The following is a 27,705-nucleotide window of genomic DNA, read 5'->3' as shown; positions in this document are numbered from 1 at the left end:
AGGGGGCCCATATTTTTACATATATACAATCATATGTATATATATGTGCACGTAAATTTTCTAAGTCTCTAAATATCAAAATCCTCAGGTACTTTATCTTGACTCGGACTTTTTTTTTTATCTTTTTTATTTTTAGAAATAATTCTTCGTCTGATTGTTTTAGGTGTCTACAAAAAAAAAATAAAAAAAATGGTATATCAGTATTGCACATTTTAAATATGAAAATTTTATAAAGTTTTATGAAATTATTTGGTACCATAAGTATGGTTTGTAATGGTTTGTATAACAAAGGTACAACCGGTGTTTCGACTTTAACGAGATCTACATCAATTTGTTTACATAGATGGTTCATTTTTGCAATTTTTTTAATGCATTCATGACTTAATCCATGAATATTAACATTTTTATTGTTAATATTATATTGATGTTTTACAGATGTCAATGCTTCAATAGCTGTGTAATCAAACAATGTACTTTTTCCTTTTAATACGATATTGATAGTTTGACTATCGTTTTCATATCTGAATAATCTTGTAAACATTTTCTTCGATGCATAAAACAAGTGTCCTTCGATTTCGTAGTACTGCATTATGAAAAAGTAAAAATAATATGAAATACAGTGGTTATATTATTACGCATGTATTTGCATAACTTGGGATTGGTATATGCAAAATAGCACATTCTCAAAAACGAATTAATATATACACGTTTTTTATTATCTTTATTGTTTGTTTCCTCCTTACCTTAGTATCCGTATCTTTATCGTAGAAAATTTCAAATTTGAAGGTTGATTTACTTTGCCAGACGTATACTAAGGAGGATAAAACTACCCCAGCTAATACACCTGCTGGAACACTTACCAAAACCTGCAAAAAAAATAAAAAAATTATATTGGTATGCTTCAAAAATTTAGGAAAATGATTATCGTGCGCAATTATTTTTTTTTTTCGATTTATTACACATAAGAATGTGACGAGAACAATTATGAAGGCATCCCATCTGGATATTTTTCGGCTCATACATGGGTGACAATTTCGAATATAGGCCGGGCAAAAAGTAAAAAATATAATCGGTATTGAGAACCATTTAAAACAGTGAAGAAAAACTGTTATCATAATACCACATAAAAAAGGTAATGGTATATAATTTAATAAAGAATAACCAAATAATAATATTCCATAAATTAAAATAGATGCTACAAGTCCACTCTCTTTTCCTCGTGCTCCATTTCTATAATTTAAAACAGATAAGCCTAATAAACTACTACCTCCAACTGCACTTCCTAATGTCGATAATAAATTTCCAATAAAAAGAGAAAATACAGTTTCGTTAGTATCACATTCTGCACCTCCCATATCTTTAATAACTTCACTAACCATTAGTACTTCTATTAGTAAAACAACAAACATATTTACTAATTGCTTGATTAAGTCCATATTAAAAGAAACTTTTGAAAAATCTAAGTCCTTGTTTGAAAATAAAAATGTAGGTTTTGCTTTTTCAGAAGTGAAAGAAAACATATCCCCTACTGTAAATGATTTGACATTTTTAAAAGTTTCAAAATTGTGTAAAATTTTTCGAAGAATAATGAATTCAATAAATATCGTGACGGTTATTGCCACTAGCGATGAGGGAATTTTATGGCCAACCTAAAAAAGTGGAAACAGATGGCATATGAGAAAGTATAAACAAGCAAATAAGCAAATAAAACAATAAAGTATTAATTATGGAGTATCTTTCACAATGATATTGAAAATATGAAGCATTCTCAATTAGGTGGTGGTACTTACTTTAGGTATCTTCTTCCAGAGCTCAACTATCAAAACTACGAGAGTAGCTATGAGAATAAAAAAAAATAAATGATACCCTGTTATATATTCATGGGTATATGGATTTTCCAAGGTATGTAATTGTGCCATTAAAAAAATAATAGATAATCCATTACAATAGCCAATAAAAACAGGTGTTGGAATTAATTGTATTAAAGCTGACATATGAAAAAAGGAAAAAAACAATAGCATAATGGAGCATATTAATATGCAAATATATAGCCTCTCTATTCCTTCCGGTAAACCTCCAGCATCATTTTCTATAAGATAGTTTGAACATACAGATGCAAATGCTCCTGTGACACCATGTACAACACCAGGTGATCCTCCAAAAATAGATGTTATTAAAGATAAAAATGATACGCCTTGCAATCCAATATATGGTGGTATTTTTGCAATCATCGAAAATGATATTATTTCAGGTAACATAGTTAAACATAATATGCAACCACATAATATCTCGTTGATATAATAACTTGATGGTTCTCTAGGTGTATTTGTAAACCCCCATCCCCATTTTATACCAGATACCATGGATTGAAAGGCTTTAAGAAAGCCTACTCTTGATGGTAAACATATTTTTATATCATTATCATACATATCATCATGATATATTTGTGTTCTCTCAGTTGTTTCACTTTTTATAATATAGTCTTCAGCATCTAATTTTACATCTTCTATTCTTTCTTCATTTTCACTTTCATTGGACCCAAAACTTTTTTTTTTTTTCATTTTTTTTTTTTTAAACGTATTTTATTTGTGTTCTTGAATTTAGTGGTCATCAAATTGCTTCGATTAGTTAAATGTGATTTTCTCACAAGTATAAATGTAAAAGACTACAAATGAATAGGCTTTGGAACTATTATATCTTTAAAAAAATTATATAGAGCTTCAATATATTTTGCTTGGTATCATATAATTTTATGAATGCTGAAATACTTAGAAATAATAATAAAATTGCTTAGTATTTTATTTTTAGCCTTAAGTATTCATTATTTTTCTGATAAATATATTTTCTTTTTTCTTATTTCCTTTTTAGCTAGCTAATTAATTAGTAAAAATATTTTTTTGCTACTGGTTCATATATCATAAATGGTAATTATCTTGCTTTATGTCATATGATGTCGTTTTATTCGCTTTTTGATATTTGATGATTTATTGATTCACTATTTTGCTAAATATTTTTGGGATTTATTTATTTTAAGAAAACTAAAAAATTTTTTTTTTTTTCAACGGTGTTATCATTTATCCCTGTAGGGAATTTGTAATTAAATGCGCATACTTAACGTAATATAAATAACATGTCATTATATTTTTTGTAGGAATATATATATATATTTTTTTTTTACGAATTCAACATTATAAATAAATATTTATGTAATATATTTTGTGGAATAATTTGTTTTTAATTTTTTTGAAAATTATAATTTGCATATAACGAAAAAATCATAAGTATTTTCATACGCAATTAATTATTCGATAAAATATATGGGGGAATGTGTAATATTTAATATTATATATATAAATATATCGGAAAATTGGCTATTATATATTTATATAAATTGCACTTATATAACAGAATGTTTTATCATATATATTTTTTTCTTAAAAATGGAATATGATTTATTTTAATATGCTCAACACCAAAGTAGCATTTTATTTTATGTAAATTTCATAATTTTATACATAATTCATTAAGACTGTTTAATATAGCAATATTAAAAAAAAAGACATTATTTTATTATTTCAATGGGGAACTAAAAATTATAATTTAAAAAAAAATATTTTTACTTTAAATTATTTATTTTTTGATGAAATATATGTTTTTATGTATTATTGTAGTTATATTCTTTACTTTTGGTTTCTATATAATATTATATATGCAATATTTTATTCATATTTCGAACATATTCTCTTTCTATGTCTACTCCATTATTTATTTTAATATTTCATTTCTTTATTTAGTATATATGTAATATCATTGTATACATTTGTATGTTTTACTTATTTGCTTTGGATGATTTATAATAAGAGGAATATCATGAATGGTTATACGATATTTTAAATGGACAAAATCTATTTAACAATTACAAGAATATCGAAAAAAAAATTTAATTATAAATATATGTATCTGCATGAGGATAATATATTTAAGATAACTTTTTAAATAATTATACACAGGCTTTCATTTTTATTAGCATTAAATAAAAGTTTGAATTTTACAAAGGAATTATAAAACTTTTTGGTTTTCTTTTTAATTTATTTTATATTCACAAATATTAAACACCATTTTTATTTAACACAATAAGGAGTCTTGTTTATTATATTTTTTAACGACATAATTATTATACAAATAATTTTAACCATTATAATATGTAAAACATATTAAGAGGCTTATATATACGGGTGTACAATTGGGCAATCACCATTTTTTATTATTTTGATCTTTATATAAATATTCGAATTCGAAAAATTATAGTAAATGAGAATTCCCTTATTTCAGTGAAAATATTATATTCATTATTGAATATTTATTTTTTAATACCATATTTTATAACGATCAACTGTTTAATTTATTTTGCTTTTTTATAAAGTAAGTATAGATATTTTATAATGCTGATATTTTTGTAATATTATTATATGAAGGGAAAGGTATGTTTATAAAAAATTTTGTATATAGTGGCACACCCCTTTTGCATATATCAACAAATTGTATTACATTGTATATGCTAAAAACAATACACACACCATTTTATTTTATTATATAAACATTTAAACGGCCGCATTTATTATACAACAATATTTAGTATGAGCTATTTGAGAATATTTATTTTTTAAAAATAAAATTAAAAAAATTATACTTGTTTGTAATTCGAAATAATTACCTAAATTATGTTTATACTACATAAACAAATAGCGATGCCCTATATATAGTGTATACAAAAAATATTAACCAAGCATTCACATTTATATTGTGCATTTTATAATAAGCTTATGTTTTAATTGTATAGAGAGTAAAAAATGGATAAAAAAAAGTTATATATTTTTTTATACTTATAATGCGTATATATTTATTACATATTAATTCGTCCTTCAATTTATATGCTTTATTTTGTGGTTAGCCCTAGAGTGTTGTTTGTGCATGCAATAAAAAATTTAAACTAAAAAATTTTATAGTTAATGAAGGTGATTGGATACTATTTTTAGTAACAAAACATTATGTTCTATAAATATAATAAATATAATAAATATTCTTAAGAGTGCCCATAAAAATATATACTTTTGTATAAAAAACGTTTCATAATTATTTCTGTGGATTTTTTTGCTTTCGCTATTAATATGGATTATTTTATATATAATATAATAGAAAATTAAAAATTATAAAATAATATAAACCTATTATTAATATGTTAATTAAAAATATTAAATAAAAAATAGCTTTTATAAAATATTAATTTAAGAACATATGTAACGGAATTTTATTAAGGTTTTTTATTTTATTAATTAACACACTATGTAATTATATAACGAATTTATTCACGTAAAGCTTTGAATTTCTAAGTGCTATGTCATTTTCGCTACCTTAATTATTATATTTTTTGTATGCATATATTATAAATTTATTGCCAAGGTTTAATTTTTTTTTGGATTTTTTTATACGTTTATTTAATTTTTTATTTTTTTTTACAATTTATTATCAATAAATAAAATTAAGCACAAAGAAAAATCGCTTTTACATTATGAGAATTCATAATTTTTTTTTATTTATATAAAACAAATTCATATATTAAAATCCTAATTTTAATATAAATTTATTATTATTATTATGATTTTCTTGTAGTTTACCGATTTATTATTAAATAGTAATTAAATTATTTATTAATTTTGATTCTTATTACATTATTATATATTGGTTTTATAATATATATATATAATATACTTTATCAAAGATATTATATAACTACAAGCATTACCGATTTATAATTTTATTTTAACATTGCAAAAATGAAGATTCGTTATATTGTGTCCCTCTTTTTATTTTATGCCACTTATAAACACACAACAAATACTGTGCAATGTGACACATACAGTGATTTAGCAGCAACTACAGCCTTATCGACTGTTATTCGAGACCCTCTTAGGTAAAAAAAAAAAAAATCATAAGAAAAAATATTACATATATATACATGTGCGATTATTTTTTGCTCTTACATTTTTAACTATAATATTGTTATATATTACCTCCATATTTTTTTTATTATTTCAGCATGACCATAAGAGATTTATATGACAATGGTGTTAAAGTTCCAATAACAGATTTAATAAATAGCTTAAAAAAATCACATCGTTATAAAAAAATTTTAAGATGGTCTCGTATGTGGTGGGTATTATTAGTTAGAGAAATTGTAGGAAACAATAAGATCGAAGATGCAACTGAATGTGTAAGTTTATTTTCATAAAAAAATATAAAACTATTTTATATATCATAAGTGTTTAACTTATATAATAATATTTTATACATATATATATATTTATTTTTTTTTTAAATTATAGATATTAAGAGAGATATGGGATCAATGTACTATTTCCATATATAACAATACCTTATTTTCTGTTGAATCAAAACCAATGTTATTTTTACATGGTATATTAAATGAATGTAAAAGCAGTTTCTCAACAAAATTAAGACATGATCCAGGTTTAATTGTATCAAAAATTGATCAAATATTAAAATCACAAATATATAGATTCTGGGTATCTGAACCATACTTAAAATTAGGAAAATCTGGTATCTATTACTCAAAAATTAACCATGATAATGTTCCAGAATTACCAAAAGAACACACATTGAAACACTTATCATCATATATGGAAGAGAAATTAAAATCTATGGAATCTAAGAAAAACATTGAATCAGGCAAATATGAATTTGATGTAGATTCCGGAAATGCTGGTGATGATGCATATACCGAATATGAGGACGATCAAACAGATGATATTTTAAATGATCAATTATTTGAAGAAGATAAACCAGCTGATACTAAAGAAGCTCAATAAGCAGATTGCATAATACTTTATAAAGATATATCTACGAAATAGTTTTTCAATTTGTGAAAAAAAAAAAAAAAAAAATGATGTTTTTTTATATTTAAAGAGGAAATGCCCGATATCAAAATTATTGAAATGAGAACTACTGTTAAAAATTGGTTTTAGAATTTTTCAATTTTTTATGATTTTATTAATATATGCTAAATAGAGAAGCAATGGCGTTTTATAAGTTATACAGATCAAAATTTTGAATTTAAAATATATCATGTGTGCAGTATACACATTTGGTATATAAAAATGCAATCATTTGTTTATAGTAGTGATATTATGATTTATGAATGAAAAATTGGCATTATAGATACATTCATATTTAATATGCTAATTCCTTTGTTATTTTTTTAGCGTATATTTCATAGAAATAATTCATAAGTTTTGTCTTTAAATTTTCATATTATTTTATTAATTGCATATAATATTAAATATGTGTTTATATTAAATATTCATATGCATCACATAAGCACATATATATATTTTTTATTTTTATATGATGTGTTTTGCTGGTTTTTGATTTTAATTTTTTTTTTTTTATAAATATATTAGAGCTCTCTAATATATATTTATTTATATGCATGCGTATATATTAAGTGCTCAAAATTAACGTCTTTATGTTTTTTCTTTTTTGGTGTTATGAAACAAAAGATGACGCTTATTAGTTTTTATACATTTGAAAAACTATTTTCAAGGTGCTTATGTACTATTTTCGTTATTTTGCTTTTTCCATAAGTAAACAGTTTCGAGAATATAGTTTTTATAAGCATATGAGTATTATGACGATTTAAAAAATGGTTTTTCTTCTTTTCATATTTTTTCGATTTTTAAAAAATACAACACTTAGTGTGTTTAAATGATTTTAAAACAGGAAAGCTTTCCGAGTTAAAATATGAGGCAGTCTTTTAATAGTCAGAATTTGTCTCTTAAAAATTTATTTAAAAATTTATTTAAAAAGTTTTTAAAAAGGCAAATGCTTGTTGATGCGTGTCAACATTGATATATGAATATAATTATAAAATAAAAAGGGAGCGTAACAAAGTTAATAAAAAATTAAAACAAATATAGCATGCATTATGTGCATATTGCATAAGATAATGAATTTAAAACAAAATATGATGAAAATAAAATATGATATAAATGCAAACTACGTTGTAAAATTATATAAACACAAAAAAAGTCAGCAAATTGGCAAAAGACATAATGTATATTTTTTTTTATTTTTATGCATGTTGTATATATATTACCCTGTGTGAAATTAATAATATTCTTGTGTGCATAATCCTTGCAAAGGAATATGGTCATTTACTAAACTAAAAAGTTTTTTTTGAAAAGTTGCGATAACCTATACCAACACATTTTATAAGATATGAATATTCAATTTGAGATTTTTCCACTTTTTTTATATCAAAAACTACACTGAAAAAGTCTCTTAAAAGGCGAATAAGAACAATAGAGTAAGGTTTTAAAGCACTTAATGAAATTTTTGAAACAGCTGTATCATTTGCTAATGCCATATAAAGCAAAGGCAGCCACTGATAACTTGAATCTATGGATGACAATCCTTTTATTTCGTTCATTAATTTTAGGGAAATAAAAAAACCTAGTCTTTCATATATATCAGCATCATGTAATGTTTTAGGTTCCTCTTTTGAGGCATCAATATTGCTAATACTATTCATCTCATTGTTTTCATCGTTAAAAGGAGAATTTCCCCCATTATTTAATTGGTGCTTTGTTTTATTTCCTAAGTTTATTTCGTCATCTTCTTCACCTTCGTCCTCCTCCTCATCGTCGTCCTCTTCGTCTTCGTCATCATTATTATCATCTATCTTTTCTGCCTCCTCTTCCTCTGCTTCATCTTCGTCCTCATCTTCTTCATCATTATTATCATCTATCTTTTCTGCCTCCTCTTCCTCTCCTTCCTCTTCTTTTTCTACTTCTTCGTCATCTTCATCATCTTCTTCGTCATCCTCGCCATCTTCATCATCATTATCATCTTCTTTATCATCTTCATCATCTTCTTCGTCATCCTCGCCATCTTCTTCATCATCATTATCATCTATTTTTTCGCCCTCTTCTGCATCATTTTCCTCATCTTCGTCTTCTTCTTCATCCCATTTATGCCCTCCGAGTTGCATAGGTAAACTATCATCCGTTCGACTAGCTAGCATATCCTTAACGTGTTGGAGCATAAATTTGTCAACATAAAGATCTGTGCCATAAATACATTTATTTTTTGTTTGTGCAAACAAAGATAAGGACATAAAATTATTTTGCGAATTGCTTTTATTAGGGTAACTATTTTTTTTTTCCTTTTCTACTTCAATACTAACATATGGTGTAAAATTATGTAAATTTTTTTTTGCACAATTTACAATTTTATTTCGAAAAATCATAGATATTTGGTTGCAAACAATAGTTCCCGTGATTCTTTTAACTAATCCAGCATCATGCATATCAAAAGAATTAATCATTTTTAAATTATTCATAAAAAATGAAACTTCACCTGTAGCGTCTAATTTTGTACCTCTTTTTAAAATCGTAATATTTAAAAAGCCATCATTTACATTTAAAAATGTTTTAAAAAAATTTTCACAAACGATTTTGCATGTATAAACGGTTCTATCTATTTGATCATCTGTTATGCCTTTTAATAATAATTTTACTGGATTTTTAAAAAATGGAACAATCATAATTAAAAATTCTAAAAAATAGCTTATACTTCTTTCATTACCACAATGAAATGTATTATTTAAGTCACTTATCCTAATTTCATCATTTACATTACCTATTAAAAAACCTGGTTTAAAATATAATTCATCTCCATATTCATTAATTTTAATAGTAGTATCATCACATAGCTTATCTATAAGCTTTAAAATTTTTGCTTCATATTCTTGTAAGCCTTCATTTATTTCATTATCATCAATTCCATCGTCTTTATTTATTTTTTTGTGTGAATTTTTATTTCTAATATTTTTAATTGTTATTGCTTTTCCGCTGATTAAACTCAAAGCTAATCTGAATCGAAAGTAGTTGCTGCCATAAAATTCCATCGTCTTTAAAAAATATTTTTCTTTTGAAATAGTGATAATTGTACAAATATTTGGCTGTTTCAAACGCGTTTATATGCATATATTGCATATATTAACAGTCCGAATTTTTGTAAATATAATGATCTCTAAGCTTAAATCCTCATATTATGATGTTATATTCATGGATATATTCTCCAATTCTATATTTTGAAAAAAACAATTGTCCTGTATTTATTATCTTTTTTACTTTCATAAGAATGCATTATATATATAAAAATATATTTAAAAATATTTATTTTGACATCGAAAAATAGGATTAAAAAATGCGCATAAAATATGATAAAATAAATCACCCTTAAATTAAATTAAATTTAATATATGGATGTTTTTTTCGGTTACATAATTCGAAAAAAAAGTCTATACCAAAATAAAATACAGTTATTTTTTTTGCTTTTTTTTTGAGTTGGCAAAAAAATTGAAATATAAAATAGTAGCATAATTCAAAAATAAATCTGAAAACTATATATTATTACTATTTATGTTACAACACCATTTTTATATATAATTTTTCTATTATTTTGGGGATAAAAAATGCGTAAAAAATAAATTATATATCGTATTATATAATGAAAATTTTAATTGACTTATTCATTCATAAAATTAAAACATTTTAGAGTTTTGAGTATTTATGTGTATATAATTTATATCTTTCATGTTTATATAAAAAGCTATTCATTAATTGAACAAATGTTATAATTGCAATTGTTGCAATTTTGTTTATATCTATGAAGCATATAAAATTGAATACAATCGATTTTTGTACTTAACTAGTTCGAATAATAATCGATATTAATGTTTCATATGGTATAATTTAAAAAAGCGGGGAAATAGTGAACATATGATTTCATTAGTCTAGTTACTACTATGCATTTACATAATTAAATTTGGAAGGATAACTCTATATGCATGTCTATTACTTGAGTATTTATCAAAAGGTAATTAAACGAAGTCTATTACCGCAGGGAATGGCAATAAATATGTGAAGGGGTGAAAAGTTTTCTTATATAAACATCTTAATACATATGTTTATGCATACTTATTTATATGAGAGTACATTTTCAAAGCTAGGAAACACTATTAACTTTAAACATAATGAATAAAAATAATTTTAAATAAATATACTTTTTTCTTATTTTCCCTTTTATTTTTTGAAAAAAACAAATTTCATGACTTATGACTATGCATATAAAAGACAAGTATAAAATATACATTAGATTAATTTTAGAATAAGCTAAAAAGCTTTAAAGTTTTAAAATATAAGAAAAGAGTTTTGTATATATGCATAATTACCACAATATCATGTATGCATGTTAAATAATTTATATTCTGAACATAATTTGTATGTGTTTATATTTTATGTCATAAAAATAGTAAACATGTAAAAATGAAAAACTTTCTATATATTTTTTGCATATGCAAAGAAAAAATATATTTTATTTATACATAAAAAAGGGATGTGGGAATTTAAAAAATTTTCCCTTTTATTAAATTTAAATATTAACGTATTGTGTTTCTATTTTATTATTTGACATTATTCTTAATTCGTAATTAATTTGGGTAAGAAGAAATCTTTTTTTTAGTTCTTCAAAACATTTCTTAAAAATATCTAATGCTTCCTCTAAATCCATGTTTTCATGATAATATTTGTCCAATATGGCATTAACTAAATAAGCTCCATATCCATGAGCACCTTTATTTATAGCATCCATGTTACTTAAATAATCACACCAGTATAGTTGATATCCATCCTTCTGTAATTGAATAAAAAAATATATCGATGTATTGTTTATACAAGCATGCAAACATTGGTAATAATGCATACACACACAAATGCTATTTTTTATTATATGAATATAAATATATATACACATATGCATATGTTTTAAATAAATAATTTTTATATTATAAACATGATAGAACTAAACAATAATAAAAGAAAAAAGTGTAACTATTTGTTTTTTTAGTGTTTTATATCTATACATCATCATATCCGGCTATCAAGCAATTTACTTCATATGGATTTCTTCTCAAATAATAGGCTAGATTTTTTCTTGTGAAATAAGCAAAAGATTTAACATATAGAGAAGTAGAATTTTGGTATTGGTATAAATGAACATTCTTTCTAATAAATTCTCCAAACTGTATTCTATCACCAATTGAGCCTCCTAATAATAAACATTTATTTCCATTTATATCATAAAATTTTGTTTTATCATCATTTTTTAATTTTATAATTGAATTGATGCTATAAGTATCTGCTCCTAAAATTATGAAATCCTTTCCCTTTAACCCGATTAATGTATCCATAGGTGTAAAATATAATATTAAATATAATATGAAATTGTAAATTAAGAAAATCAGATAAAACTATCTAAATAAATATATAGTGGAATTTATATAACTATTAAAATAGGATAAGCTTAGATGTGAAATTATATTAGAAAAATTATCTTCGTTTTTCTTTGCTTTTTTAAACATTAAAATTAAGGTGAAATTTAAAAAAATTCCTATACTCAAATTAAGTTTGTATATATAATATACATATAAATCACATTATAAAAAAAACGTTCTGTTTGTGTTTGGTAATACGTTTTAATGCCTACAATTTTATAATTTGCTAAAATGATATAATATTTCAAATATATTAAAGGCTAAAGTCAATTTTATTTTTTACTATATTAAAGCACTGGAAATTTTAAAGCATATATATACCTCATATATAAAATTTATATTTTTTGCTATGGCATATAGTATATGCAATTATAAAAAAAACTGCTTTCATATTTTGTTATAATTTGATTTTTACATTTTTTCGTATTGTCAGTTTTTCCCTTTTTGTTATTCAAATTTTTAAAAAGAAAAAGCGCATCAACACAGTTTTTACATAAGTGTAAAATACAATGTAGATTTAAAAAATAAAAAAAATAAAAATAGCACGGATTTATTTACACATAATATATCATTGTGTTATTGGTACCTGTTTTCACATTATTATAATTTTCCTTTTAAGCCAATATAAAATAGAAAAAAAAAGAATTCGATCTAAAGAAAGTGAAATAACTTGGGCCTCATTACATATGCATATATTCTTCCACTTTTTTTTATATGCTTGCCAATGTGTTTTTATTTTTTTGTTAAAAAGGTATAGGAATATTCTTTATTCCCACAAAAGTTACTAAGGAATTAATATGAAAATAAGTTGTATATATGTATACAATATATATTTTGTATTGGCTTATATTTAATATGAGAAAAAGAGATATTATGGGACTAGGTTACACAAATACGTGAATTTGGTGATGAGCGGTTATTCTTATTTTTCATAGTTAAGATTAAACAAGAATATCAATGAATATAGTTACATATATATTTTTTTTATCAATTAAAGGGTTTAAAAAATTGAATTAATTAAATTGGCAACTGAAAAGGGTAGACAAATAGGTATAAAATCGTACATGTTAGGTCATTTCAAATTTGTATATGTACACCCCAAAGAAACATTAAAATTTGTATGCTATTTGGTTCTTCAACTTTAGTATATACTTTTTTAAATATAATAAATCTTATCCTATTTAAATTTATATACTTTTCATCAATTTTTTTCCAATTTATATTTTGAAAATAAAGGGAATAATTTTCTCCGATAAATTTTCCCTTGATTGCATATGCATATGTAAATAAAGGATTTTTTTTATTTTTTTAAATAGCAAATTAAATGAAAAGTATTAATTTATTTTTTTGTAAAAATAAATTATTAAAAGTATATGATAATCTTTGGTTCATAATTAGTAATTATAAAAAAGTGAAATGAACTTGTAATGACACAAAAAAGTTAAAAATAAAAATTGGATATATAGATAATATATATATTTTTGGGGGCGTTTACTTATATATGGAAAATTCAATGTAGAAACAAACTCCATTTTAAGTTACATTCATATATAAGTATATACACATAGTACCAAGATATATTACATGGTAAAAATAGAAATTAAATTAAGATTATTTACACTATTAAATAAAAAATTGTATTAAAAAAACGGATAGCGAATCTTTAGAGATAAATCATATTTATATTTATTAAGGGAGAGCTAAAAAGGGAATATTATAAATCCAAATATTATTTGTAATCCAGAAAAATATGAAGAAACAAAATACGAAGCTTTAGTTTTTACTTGTTAGTAACTTTTTTGTGTAATTGTTTTTGTCTTGTTTTAAAATGAATATATGTGTATATAGTACCATGAAATTGATAAAAAGGATATTAATATATAAAAATAAATGCAAAAAAATGGATATAATTCAATCAGAAATTATTGATATTGCTATATGTAAGTAGGGGCTATACATATGTGTATGAACACATACACTGTGAAAAAAAAGTATTGTCATTTCTACCAAAATGGTGAATATGATTTATATTTTTGTTTTTGTTTTTTTTGTGATTTCCCTAAATTATAGCAATGGATACAAAAGAGTAAATAAAAACCCGTATTTTTTTGTTAACCTTAGAAATTATAATAGTAGCAAAAATATGTTTAATAATGAATTCTTTAGAGCAACCAGACATGCAACAAAAATAAAAAACAAGTTAAACAATATGAAAAATATACATGTAGGGGAATTAAAAATAGGAAAAATATATGACATAAAAGATAATAATATATATGTTAAATTAAAAAATGATAGTGAAGATACTGTAATTATAAAAAGGGAAAATAACTACTTACTGGAAAATGAACTTTTATATGATTATTTATTAAATAAAAATTTGATAGACAATAAATTGTATTCAAAACTTATTAAAAAAAAAAGTAAAGGAACAGAGGAAGATGAAATAAATAATGATAATTCAAACAAAACCGATGATTGTGTTGTCTTAATTAAAGAAATAAATAGCCCGAACAAAATAATCGGAGAATTGTACACCAACGAAATGAGAAAAAGAAAGGACAAAATATATGACAAGCTAAACGAACTAAAGAATATAGAACAAAGAATTTTTATAAAAATTTTAAAAAATATAAGAAATAAATATTATATAGTTTTAATAAATGATTGTATAAAAGGATATTTATTATATGAAGAAAATAGCAATGACCCAGAATATTCGAATTTACTAAATTCTAAAGAAGCCCAATTGAATGATAAAAAATTAAGTGCATATATTATAGACGCAAATAAAAAATTAGAATATGTTTTTTTATCATTAAAAAAATATCCTAAAGAGGAATTAGAGAATAAAATAGAAGCACTACAGCATAACATAATTATAGAAAATTTATTCGAAAATAATTATTTTAAAGGAGAGGTATCTGATTTTTGTAACGATGGCAATAATATAATAGTAAAAATCTTTGACAATAAAAAAAATGATATTAAGGTAAAAATCAAATCTCATAATATAATAAATACTAAAAATATTCTTCGGAATTTTGATTATCTAAAAAATAAGGTTATAAATAATGAATTTTTAAAGCGAACAAATTTTGGCACACAAAATTATAAAAATACAGAAGATAAAACTAGTAATTATAATAAAACAACAACACAAAGAGACTATTATGAAGACGGAAATATAGCGAATACAAACAAAAATAATATGCCACCATATAGTAAAAAAGAATATATGGAAAACTTTAAAAAATTCAAAGAATTTTACTATGGTTGCAATGATGCAGATGCATTAAAATATATAAATGTAGATGATTATATATATAAAAAAGAAAATGTTATTTATGTTAGAATAATAAATAAAACCCTTGATCAAAATTTATATGAAGGAAGTATGAAAAATTCTGATATTATAGATTATAACATATATGAACTCTTAAAAAAAATATCTAGTAAAAATAATATTATTACAGAATATAATGAAAAATTAAGATATCCTTCTAAAGTTCTTGGATTTTTTAATAACTATGTCATATTATCTACAAAAGTATTAAATCCTGATATTAGATATAAGGATAAAGAATCAGCTGATGCTTTTGATAATAGTGAAGAAAAGCAAGTAAATCAAATTAATGCATCTAAACATCATGATGCCAAAGATATTATAACAGTTATTGAAAAACGTTATATTGATTATGAAAATCTTAAAATTGGAGACATATTTTTTTGCAGATTTGATTCTGTAAAAAGAAGAAATATTCGAAACACATTTAACTTATCTAATAGTGAAATTAATAAAATATTTCATTCCTACTTTAAAAATGACAAAGATTTTATGACCCAAAGAAGGAGAGAAAGAAATGTGTATCCCCAATTTAACACCGAATCGAATTTCGAAAATATGGGCACTGATGCATATACACAATTAGATAATGAGGTTTCGGATAATTTACCTATATATTATGATAATTCCTTGGAGGAAGAAGAACAAGAAAATAATTATAATGAGCGGGATAAAAAAAAAAATAAAATAGAAAAAAACTTGTCGCAACAGTATTTTGAACAAATATTTTTCGAAAAACATAACATATATATGATGAGAACAGAATTACATGAAGATACAGAATATCATTTAAACAAAAATAAAGTTGATAAGAATTTTAAAACATTAAGACATATATGTGATAATTATTATTCCGGTATTAATAAAGCATATAGCCGTTATCCAAGTATACGTGAAGAATATATACTAAGATATTTAGGTAAGGATGATTATAAATTATATCGAAAAATTGTACTTGAATATTTTTCATCAAATGAAAATTCATATAAAGAATTATTACAAACTGATTGTGAAGAATTAGTTAGCTCAATTTTTGATTTGGTTTTTGAAGACCCAGAAAGTTTAACTATAGAAATTATTAGAAATTATAATAAAGAATTATTTGAAAAAGTCGACCAACTTAATATATATGAATTAAACTTTTTGTTAAAAGATTTAATCAAATTAAAAAACCAATTATATATATATTCATTTACCCATGAAAACAAATTAGGTAGAATGAATTTACTTTTAAACAATCAAAAACCTATAAAAAAAGATCATATATTAAACTTAAAAGTTGACGAATTAATAAAACAAGAATTATTAAAAAAGTATAATAATATTATATATCCAATTGATTATATTAAAAACTTAATATTAAAAAAAAAAAGAGACCAATGCAAATATAATAGTAAAATGCCATTAATATATATCTTAGCTGATGAAACTATAAATATTTATGAAAATTCTGCAAAAGATGTTAAGCCATTTACTGAAAAAGAAATCGATGCAATGAAAGCACATATTACGAAAAAGAGAAAAAATCTATTTGCTCCTTCGGATGATCAAGATGATGATTTTAGAAATTCCTTATTTGATCCTGAAAACAGCCAAATTAGGCATATTCTGCATATGATAAAAGAGTAAGAAAAAATAAATAAAAAATTTACACCGTTTCATTAGATGTATACATGAAATAATATGTGGATATCATTTGTGTGTTGCGCATATACTTTTGAATATGCCATAAAATTGTACCAATTTAATGATTTTACCTTTCTCTAAATAAGTTTGCAACATCACATATTATGTATATGCCCTGATTGTGATGTATTAACAATATGTGTTTTATTTGTGCACCTTTTACTAACACACATAGCGCTTATCTATGTATTTATAAAGGCTGTATTTTCATATAATTTTTTTCTGAATATTCGTTTGCAGAGACTTGGAAAAACAAAAGAAAAAAAATAAATTGGAAGAGGTAGATCGAGAATATGAAGAAGAACAAAAAAGTTATACCGATGCAACCGATTTGTATAAAACATACCCTGAATTAGAGGAAATGAATAAACTAGCAGAAGATATGTTTTATATGAAACTTCCCTTTGTTGAATAAATAAATAAAAAAATATTTTTTAATTTTAGTTTTTATAATTATGTTTCTAGCAAATGATTCAAAAATGGGTATGTAAAAATTCATATAAACATAAACATGTGCAAAGATATATTCATATATCTATACATAAGCACGCATGTGCCTAATTTTATATATACACATATGTATATATATGTATATAGCGTTTTTAGCTTAACTTGAGGGCAACATAAAAAAATGTTTGTTAAGATGAAAAATAGCATAATTGAGATTCGAGCCTTTCGCTTATATAAGCATTACTATGATAAATGCATAGCAAACGAGGGTTTCTCAATATTTCACATTAATGTACAAATGTAAAAACTTTATTTGCCCAACTTCATTTTTCTATGTGATTTTGTTTTTTTTTATATTTTTTTGTTACAAACTGATTCGTATGGAAGATTACCATTCAATATTTGATTAACATCAACCAAATACCATCCAGAGGATTTTAAATCTATAGAATCTGGAGATTGCAAAGAAAAAAATGGGTTCTCAAGCTGATTCTCAAATACTAACTCTAAATTAATATTTTTAAAATTTGTTTTAATAAAGCAATTTTCTGTAAGCGTATTATATGCTGATACATCATATGAAAGTTTAACTAACACATGCATACGTGTTGTAACACCATTTTTAATTATATTTGATAAAAATTTCATTCTAGTTGTATTTTTTAATAGTGCAATATCTTTATTATCTACACATATATATTGATATAAAAATTTTTTAATGTTTTCTTTTTTTATTCTTTTCCCATCATTTCTAGTTAAGCCTAATATATTATATATATATAACAACTTCATATTATCGATTTTTATATTATCAAAATGTAAATTTAAATTATGTTCTTTTAAAATTTTAAATATTTTTAAAAAATAATCTTCTAAATATATATTTGTCATTTTAGATAATTGCGTTTCATCTAATTCTTTTATTGTACTTAAAAAAGTATTAACACATAATTTTACTCCATCAAAACATGAATACTTTAAATTTCGTAAATCTTCACTTAATATATTGCAAAAATAAAAGCTTATATAATTTCCTAGTATACTAGATGGTTTTTTACTTTTATATAAAAAAAAATTATTTAAAAAACCTTCTATTTCTTTTTTATTCGAGCTACAATTTATCTCATTTAGTATCTCGTAAATGTCTTGTTTTATTTCTTCATTATTTTTATTGTCTCGATTATTATTATTTAGGTTGGTATCAATTGTGCCATCATTATTATTATTATTTTCTTGTGAAGAATTCGAATTAGCATTAGAATTTATGTTAAAGTTATTTCGAGTTATCATTCCAAGATTTGTAGAGCCATTACATATGGTGTTTACAATATCATTGCCAATAACTTCTTTGCCCTTTAAGGTATTGAATAAAGGAACTTGATTATATATATTATTTTTGATAGGATTGGCAATGTGTGTAAAATTGCTTTCAAAATTTTTTGTATTATCAGGCTTACTTAAAAAATTTATGTGAGCTGATTTTTTATTTTGCACATAATTTGTGTTAATATCAGAAAAACTGTTGCGTTGATAATTATTATATAAATTGGCATTATTATTATTGAAATAATTAGCCTTAACATTAGTGTCATCATTTCCGTTTAATTTGATTAGTACTTGCTCTTTTTTGTTTGTATAATTATCAGCATTTTCTATTTGTCTATTTAATTTTCCATCTGTTTGATCTACTTGAATTATTAAGTTATTTTTTTTTATGTTACTACTACCTAATTTGTTATAGTATACATTGCTTGGATTATTGTCTATATTTTTTATTTTTTTGAGAGAATATTTTATTTGTAATTCATTTATTTGTTTTTTTTTATTTTTTGGGGCATATAATATTTTACCATTTAGAACATATGCATCCTCATTATTGTTATTATCTTTTATTACATGTTTATTCTTTTTAAAATTTTTTAACTTAATATTTTCTACACTTTTATTTTTTATTTCTTTGTTTTCAAATATGTTCGTAGTGACATATTTTTTATCAAAAATAAATTCTACGCATTTTTTTGGCTTAGCCCAAAGTATTTCCCCATTCACAAATATATTGCGAGCAATCATTCGGAGGTTTTTGTCCATTTCTGCAATACAAAATAAATCAACGCATTTACTTAACAGCAGTGAGCATCAAATAAAGGAATAGAAGACATTGAAATGGATCAAGCAATAATAACTTCCAAATATGGCGTGATAAATGAATACTCAAAATTAACAATACATATATACATATACAATGATGCAAAAAAAAAATGCGCTTGTAGCTTTTAGTAAAGCCAAAATATATCCTCGAAAGATATATTTCGCAATTTTACAAAATGTTTATATTTTCTTTTGCATTTTTTCATTCAATATTCTCTTATCCATATATTCAAATATAATCACTATATAAATATAGATATGTAAAAATAAATACATACTCCCATATATATGTTGATATATGGTGAAAATCATAAAGTTTCACTTTTTCATAATTTCTTATAAAAATTCAAATAAGAGTGTATGCTGTATAATTTTAAGAAACAATTACTTTTTAAATTTTTTAAATTCTTATTTAATTTTGGAAAATGGAAAATTCTTAAATTTTGTATGCATTATTTTTTCCCAACATAATTTTACAATTTTTTTTATCCCATCCATATTATATGTGAAATATTTTCAAATTTGTTTTAAAATTAAAAAGTGCAAATAATACCATCAATGATAGTCAACATGTTTATTTTTAATTCTCATTTTAAAGTTTTTCATTAACATTTTTAATTCATCATTGTAATTATATATATTTTTTTTTAACCTATAATATTAATCTTCTAATTTTACATTCTTATAAATGTAAAGATTTTTTTTAACTCTTATACATTTAATTGGTAACAATCACCATTTTTAAAAATTCCATTTATGTTATATATGAAGATATATACAAAAAATATAACCGATGTTGTAAGTGGTAGTTATATATTATATCAGTAGGAAATAGTATATGTATACATATTAAAAAACACATGAATTTTCATTTATAAAATTTTTTTCTATATAATTGTTTGAATGATTTAATTTGGGGGTTATTTTCCATCCCTCAGATATATCATATACCCTTCATACGCGTATATATATAATGGTTTTGAGAAGAAGTAAAGATGTGATTGCAAAATCTACGCAGTGTAGAAGTTTTTGCAATAATAGAGGGTATATAAATAATAGATTCTTGAATTATATACAAGGGAATAAACAAATAGAATATAGAAATCATCATACTTTTAAGAATACAAACAATTTAAACATAAGAAATAATGGAATAAATCATTTTGAAAAGGCAACAAATAATATTCGAAGCCCCTTTTCAAACAAATCAAATAATTTTTCATCAAATAATTTTAGTAATTCCAATGATGATAATAATAATGGAGAAGTGGATGAAGAAAACTATCAAACTCCAAATGAACAAGAAGATAATATAAATATGAATAAAAATAATATATGTGCAGAAAAAACAAATGAAAGCAATAATATTGATAATGGCGACAATCAAGAGTTTCCAAATAGTGAACAGTTTAATGATAATGATTATTCAAATAATGTTAATAATATAAATAATAGTGAAGAAATAAATGACAAAGATACAACTTATACTGACAATACAGCAAATGCACAGTCTGAAAATATTATGGAAAATGATGAGGATATACCAAACATTTTTGATGTTGATGAGAATTTAACTGAAGAGGAGAAAAAAGAAAAACTAAAATTAATAAAATTAATTACTGAAAAATTAGCGGGACCCTTAAAAACAAATAATGAAAACAATATAAAAACTGATGAAAATTCAAAAAATGATGATGATTTTATTTTTGCTGACAATCGTCCAATAGCAATAGAGGTCGATGGACCTTCACATTTTTATGCCAATAGTAATAGATATACCACCTACACAAAACTTAAACACAGAATTCTTACAAAATTAGGTAATAAAACTTGAAACATGGAAATAGTGCATACGCACGTATATATTTTTTCATATATACATATATAATTAAATGATATATATTAATTTTTTTTCATTTTGTAGGATACAATGTTATACACATAAGTTACTTTGATTGGAGGAAGTTGAGGAACAAAAGTGAAAGGGAAGAATTTATTTTAAAAAAATTAAAAGAAAAAAATGACGAATTTTTAGACGAAAATGATAGAATATATTATAACGAAAGAATGAAAATGATTAAAGAGGATTATATGAAACATATGAATGAGAATAAAGAGATGAATAATTAAAATATTAAAAAATATTTTGTTCTTTTCTAACTTATATATATTTGTTTTTTTTTTCGTCACTATAGTATATTCATTTATTTTGTACATACATGTCTATGCACATGAATAAAAACTAGTTTGCTTTAATTAAAAACATTTAAAATACTAAAATATGACATGCTATTGTCGCTTGTATATATTCACAAAAGTTTTCTATTTTTTATATAATTTAATTATTTTATATTTTACATACTTATCACGATTTGATATACGTATGTATGCATGCATATATACATGCGAACAGATCTATATTACTACATATTTACGGAAACATATTTTGTTTTATAAGATATATAAAAATATTATTATAAAATAGAGAATAATAAAACGACATATATACAAACATTTTATGCATGTGTATACAAATACGTATGTTTTGTCTATATTTTTAGTATAATCAAATAAAGATATCAGTAATATTCGTTCAAAAAAAAAGGAAGAAACAAATTTTATAAAAAAAATACAAACATTAAAACTTTGATAGCATATTCTACAGCATTATTGAGACGGTAAATAAAAAAATATTAAATAAAATAAATTAAAATTAATATTGACGAATGCTTAATTTCCTCTTTTAACATTAACAAAGGGGGAGAGGAAATGAAATTTCGAGTGTGCCTGAGATGGATATACATTCGTGGGCATATACAATACATGTTTGTCTGTCATAAAAACAGGCACATGTTAAAATTCGTCAAAATAACAAAAATAATCTTCAGTTGTAAATACTGACAAGATATAGAGCCACATTATTTTGGAAAATAAGCGGAAGTGATATGTACTTAATTTTTCAATTTTATATTTTTATTTATCTTTTACTATTTTATTATTATTATTTGTAATACACTTCGCTAACATACATATGTAGGCAGTCAAAAAAAAAATAAAAAGCAGAATAATTTCCCTTTCCTGGTATCTCTTTTCTTATATTTTGAGTATTTTTCTTATGAATAAATAAAAGAATTTGTACAAAGATATTATAAACAAATTATCGCTTCTTTTTCTTTTCTTTTTTTTTGGTTTCATTAGTTTTTTCTATACTTTTTTCATTAAAGATATTTTTTGTTAATGACACAACATCTTCTTCACCAATATCTAACAACCTGATACCTCTTAGCAATTGTTGTTTTTCTAGATTCTTGTAATAATCTGTTCCTTTCATTTTGTCTGTGTTATAAAATAAGTTGATATTTTTTTCTAGTAATTTCCATGTTTTTAAATTTACATTTAAATTGTGTAGAACTTTATGAGTAATTTCTTTATCTGCTTGTTCTATAGATTGAAGTTCTTGTATTAATGGCATGACAATAATTTCAAAAAAATAAACTTGAGAGCTTGGTATACTTTTTACAAAATCATGGCTATGTATAAAATTTAGTTTAATGTAACTAAAATGGTACTCATTTATATTATTTATATTGTTAGAATAATTAATGTAAATATTTTCATAATTGAATATCATAGAATCATCAATAGACGTGTCATTTAGGATTCCATTAAAATTATTTGGGTCTGTTAAATGAAAAAAAAATAATGTATGATATAATGTGTTATAATATATGATGACATTCTCTACGAATGTGTATCTCCAGTAAGACTTACCTGTGTCTTTGTTTTTCCTGTATAATTCCTCTACCTTCTTTTGTGAAAAGAATTCCTCACTTACAAGCATTGTCCATTTAGCATGGTCCCTCCATTTTAAACAAGTATGTCCTATATCAGCCAATTTGATATTAATCGTCCCCAAATTAATCGCATCTCGATCTGCAACGTCAAAATTTTCACTTCTTTTTCTTTTTTTAAATATATCTAGATATTCAAAATGGAGTTTCATATCAGTTGATATAATTAATTCGATAATAAATTTTCTCATATTAGCATAATTATTTTTATCAACTAATTTTGTATCTTCATTATTAATTAAAAAATCGAAACCTATAAGTTGTAGAATCGAAAAAGTAATACTACAATGATAATTTTCTAAAATACTCATGTCATTATATCTTATCGATAATATATGATTTGTTTCGGATAAATATGCATTTGTTTTTCCTGGATGTCCTACATCATGAGCTATAGAAGCAATCAAATAGCATATCATATATGTATTATTTAAATGCTTATCGAAATCTGTAATATGAGCTAAACATTTGGATAGATGACAGACAGTTGCGCCATGGTTAGCATTATGATATGGATTAGGAAAATACATACTATTTATTAATAACAAAAATAATTTTAATTTGTGTTTTTTATTTTCATTATTTTCTATATATGGACTAATTAAATGATATCCTACTTCTAATATAACTAATGTTGATTTTCCATATTCAGAATCTATAAACGAATAATCCCAATTTCTTCCTATTTCATCTGAATTTATTTTTTTGATATTTTTTAATACATCTGCTTCATAAGCGATTTGCAAAATGTCTGACTCATTCAAGCGTTTTTTAATTTCATCAAATGTTTTTTTTGTACTTGTATTTTCTTTATTTTTTTCTATTTTCAAAATATCATTATTACTAACTGATATTTTTTTTAAAAAATATGAAACTGAACAAAAATCTTTATAACAAGCATTTATAGTAAAATCTTTAAAAATCGTACTTTTGTCAGAAAATAACATTTTGGAGTTGTTATATGTCTTATCATTTTCCTTATCTATGTCCACAGATATAGATTCATTTTCATTACCGCACTGCGTTTTTGTATCAATGTCTGTTTTGTAATTATTTAATAGAAACTCATTAATAATATATAATAATATTCTGTTCCTTTTTTCTGCTAGATATCTTAAAAAAATGAACATCATCAGCACTACGCTTAAAATATACATACTAATAAGTTCTGATGCATTTTCTTCTTTTTTAAAATTTGTTAGCATAATTAGTATGGTAGTACCACTTGCGTACAATATCATAAATATGACACTTACTATGTACCTGAAAAAGACATACACAAAATGTACAGTTAGAAAATAATGTGAACAAATGGTTGTTTTTTTAAAATGAGTATTAGCTAGTATAAAATGCATTTATTTTATATCGGTTCTTTATTTATCTACTTTAGAGTTGGAAGACATATTATACAAACTGAATCTATGAAAAAATGAATGTATAAGCTTAATTTGTTATTATAAGAAACAATTTGTATTGATCCTTCTTTAAATTCTTTATTTTTTTTCGTAAAAAAATATAGAGACAAAAATTGAAATATTTGGTTCTGTTAAATGAGGTGAGAAAAATAATAAAAATTGAATACATATATACAAGTGAATAGTGATATGTATAGCCTATAAATAAATAACATCTTTTTTTAATTCCTAATTTCTATTAATATTGGTAACTTACTATAATGATGTATCCGATAAAGAGACTTTTCGAATAAATATTTCGTGGCGAAAAAAAGTAAAACTTTATAATAACAACAATATGCATTATGCAGTTCAAAACAGAAAAAATGAAAACAAATATTTCCATCACAGTTGCATCCTTTTTACTTAAATCTACAATTAAAATAGAAAATAGAAAATAAATAATTTGATATGTATATATGTGTAGCATATATAATAAGCATAAATGCGTGTATTTTAAATGCATTTTACACATTTATCAGTTATATTATTTCTTTTTGGTCTTACTAAAAGAAAAACTAATGAATTCTATCAAAATGACTAAAAGAGATACTACCAAGTGAATATATATATATTCTTTTGCATTATAATTCCTTAAAACATTGTATTCTATTTCGTTTTTTTTGTTCGAAAATTGTGGAAATAAAAAAAATCTGCAGGAAAAAGAGAGCCGCAATATATGACCAGTTCATACAATATTATATATTTGCTATGATTCATAATGTGTAATTATTATTTTTGTATATAATGGATAATTAAGGAATAGTTTGGTCGATAATTCCATGTTAGTATGTACATACATATATATGTAGATAGATATATAGATTTATTCTCATGTGTTTTATTATAAAATAAACAAAAACCTACTTCCTGTTTATTAATCCCGTTGTTATTTTTTTCATATCCTTCTCATTTTCTTCATCCATTTTTTCGTATCCGTATTCATTCAAATATGTATGCTTAAAGGCCCTATTACTTTCAGGGATTTATTCTCTTATTTGTTTTTTTCAAAATATTTATAGTATAATAGATTAATGGATGTATAAGTGTACAAAAATATATATCTATATATGTATTTCTTTTGTTTTTTAATTTAAACATTTCATGTTCTATTTAAAACTTGTAAAAAAACGAAAAGGAAAAAGACAAGTTTTATTAGTATCCATATTTTTTATTCTTATCATAGGTGTTTTTCTTTATTAGATATTTTTCTTTTCATTTTTTTCTCTTGTATTTTGAGGTTTTGATGATTTCTCTTTTTTATTTTGAAAATATCAAACAATTTTTGGAAGTATAATAGATTTAAATTTACAATTTTTTTAAAAAAACGTTTAGCTATACACACATTGGAATTTTCCCATGCCTCAAAGAATTATATTATATATATGAATATATGGGCAATATGCCTATATTCATTAAAGGAAAGGGAATGTATTTATTCACATAAATTCAATAATTTAAAAAATTATAGTCTCTAGTTATAAATTTTTTATATTTACAAATGTGGTTTTGCATAAAAAGTTTTTTTCTCAATATAAAAAAAAATATTATAAAAAGACAAAAATATATTTTAGAATGTAGTATTATTTTTTTTCTTTTTTATTTTTTTTATTCTACATAAAACGCAGCGGAGGGAAAAAATTTAATTTTATTTTGACAATTTTAGCAATATGCTAAATTCAAATTTTGGAATTATAGGAAATGCTGTAGTTACGTATGCATATTATATGGATATATGTACACACACACGTAAGCATGAGGAAGTATCCCCCTTTTACTTATTTGCGAGCATATAAACTTGTCTATAGAAAATAAAATTAAAAATATTTTACAATAGTTTAAACAAATAATACATTCGTAGAAGTTTAGTTATATATTTTTTGTATTATTTCGTTGACGAAATTTTATATAAGTGTAAAAATTTAGCGATTATTATTTTTTTTATATAATTTAAACAACTTATTTTTATATGTATTTGTTCTTATATATAGATATAGGAACAATTGTGTATCATTTCTAAGAGCTTATGCTAAGAACAATTATTTCATACTAGTTTGGTTTTATGTTTGTTTATTTCATGCTATTTATACATTGATAATGAGATAAAGAAAAATATGGAAATTTTATTTTCGCTATTTTAGAGCATAATTTTATGAACAATTTTCCTATCGTTTTTTCAGGATAATTTGTTGGTTAATTGGTTAAAGGAATAATCAGTTATTTATTCCATTTATATATTTTTTTTTCTAAGCAAATTTGTTCTTATCATTTTTATAAAATGTAACAAAATACATATGACCAATTAGGTAATATCCCTATGCTTATAATATATATGTGTGTATTTATATTATGCCT

At 23.0% G+C, this 27,705-nt stretch overlaps 8 protein-coding genes across 8 annotated transcripts; 3 read left to right on the top strand and 5 right to left on the bottom strand.

Moving 5' to 3' along the window:
- Window positions 1-68: 68 nt before the first annotated feature.
- Window positions 69-2,561, bottom strand: PCHAS_1339000 (inorganic anion antiporter, putative; the record flags this gene model as incomplete). The annotated part of the gene is made up of 5 exons (XM_741196.1): window positions 69-167; window positions 257-583; window positions 744-866; window positions 960-1,649; window positions 1,791-2,561. 5 exons carry the CDS (start codon window positions 2,559-2,561, stop codon window positions 69-71), a joined length of 2,010 nt encoding a protein of 669 aa, XP_746289.1.
- Window positions 2,562-5,834: 3,273 nt separating this feature from the next.
- PCHAS_1338900 (exported protein 2, putative) lies at window positions 5,835-6,887 on the top strand (the record flags this gene model as incomplete). The annotated part of the gene is made up of 3 exons (XM_736630.1): window positions 5,835-5,971; window positions 6,097-6,271; window positions 6,384-6,887. The coding sequence occupies 3 exons, from the start codon at window positions 5,835-5,837 to the stop codon at window positions 6,885-6,887; spliced, it is 816 nt and encodes a 271-aa protein (XP_741723.1).
- Window positions 6,888-8,239: 1,352 nt separating this feature from the next.
- PCHAS_1338800 (RNA 3'-terminal phosphate cyclase-like protein, putative) lies at window positions 8,240-9,985 on the bottom strand (the record flags this gene model as incomplete). The annotated part of the gene is made up of 1 exon (XM_016799312.1): window positions 8,240-9,985. One exon carries the CDS (start codon window positions 9,983-9,985, stop codon window positions 8,240-8,242), a length of 1,746 nt encoding a protein of 581 aa, XP_016654620.1.
- Window positions 9,986-11,514: 1,529 nt separating this feature from the next.
- PCHAS_1338700 (proteasome subunit beta type-2, putative) lies at window positions 11,515-12,331 on the bottom strand (the record flags this gene model as incomplete). Its single annotated transcript, XM_016799311.1, has 2 exons — window positions 11,515-11,775; window positions 12,005-12,331. 2 exons carry the CDS (start codon window positions 12,329-12,331, stop codon window positions 11,515-11,517), a joined length of 588 nt encoding a protein of 195 aa, XP_016654619.1.
- Window positions 12,332-14,426: 2,095 nt separating this feature from the next.
- On the top strand, window positions 14,427-17,862 carry PCHAS_1338600 (conserved Plasmodium protein, unknown function; the record flags this gene model as incomplete). The annotated part of the gene is made up of 2 exons (XM_016799310.1): window positions 14,427-17,386; window positions 17,688-17,862. 2 exons carry the CDS (start codon window positions 14,427-14,429, stop codon window positions 17,860-17,862), a joined length of 3,135 nt encoding a protein of 1,044 aa, XP_016654618.1.
- A 386-nt stretch (window positions 17,863-18,248) lies between these two features.
- On the bottom strand, window positions 18,249-19,985 carry PCHAS_1338500 (conserved Plasmodium protein, unknown function; the record flags this gene model as incomplete). Its single annotated transcript, XM_731049.2, has 1 exon — window positions 18,249-19,985. One exon carries the CDS (start codon window positions 19,983-19,985, stop codon window positions 18,249-18,251), a length of 1,737 nt encoding a protein of 578 aa, XP_736142.2.
- A 1,033-nt stretch (window positions 19,986-21,018) lies between these two features.
- On the top strand, window positions 21,019-22,175 carry PCHAS_1338400 (RAP protein, putative; the record flags this gene model as incomplete). The annotated part of the gene is made up of 2 exons (XM_740016.1): window positions 21,019-21,865; window positions 21,970-22,175. 2 exons carry the CDS (start codon window positions 21,019-21,021, stop codon window positions 22,173-22,175), a joined length of 1,053 nt encoding a protein of 350 aa, XP_745109.1.
- Window positions 22,176-23,202: 1,027 nt separating this feature from the next.
- Window positions 23,203-26,276, bottom strand: PCHAS_1338300 (cGMP-specific 3',5'-cyclic phosphodiesterase delta, putative; the record flags this gene model as incomplete). The annotated part of the gene is made up of 6 exons (XM_016799309.1): window positions 23,203-23,726; window positions 23,817-25,159; window positions 25,282-25,439; window positions 25,568-25,722; window positions 25,858-26,003; window positions 26,218-26,276. 6 exons carry the CDS (start codon window positions 26,274-26,276, stop codon window positions 23,203-23,205), a joined length of 2,385 nt encoding a protein of 794 aa, XP_016654617.1.
- Window positions 26,277-27,705: the final 1,429 nt, after the last annotated feature.

Source organism: Plasmodium chabaudi, assembly GCF_900002335.3.
Source record: "Plasmodium chabaudi chabaudi strain AS genome assembly, chromosome: 13".
NCBI classification, from domain to species: domain Eukaryota; phylum Apicomplexa; class Aconoidasida; order Haemosporida; family Plasmodiidae; genus Plasmodium; species Plasmodium chabaudi.
The sequence above is the reverse complement of the archived record's forward strand: the minus strand, read 5'-3'. Positions and strand labels throughout refer to the sequence as shown.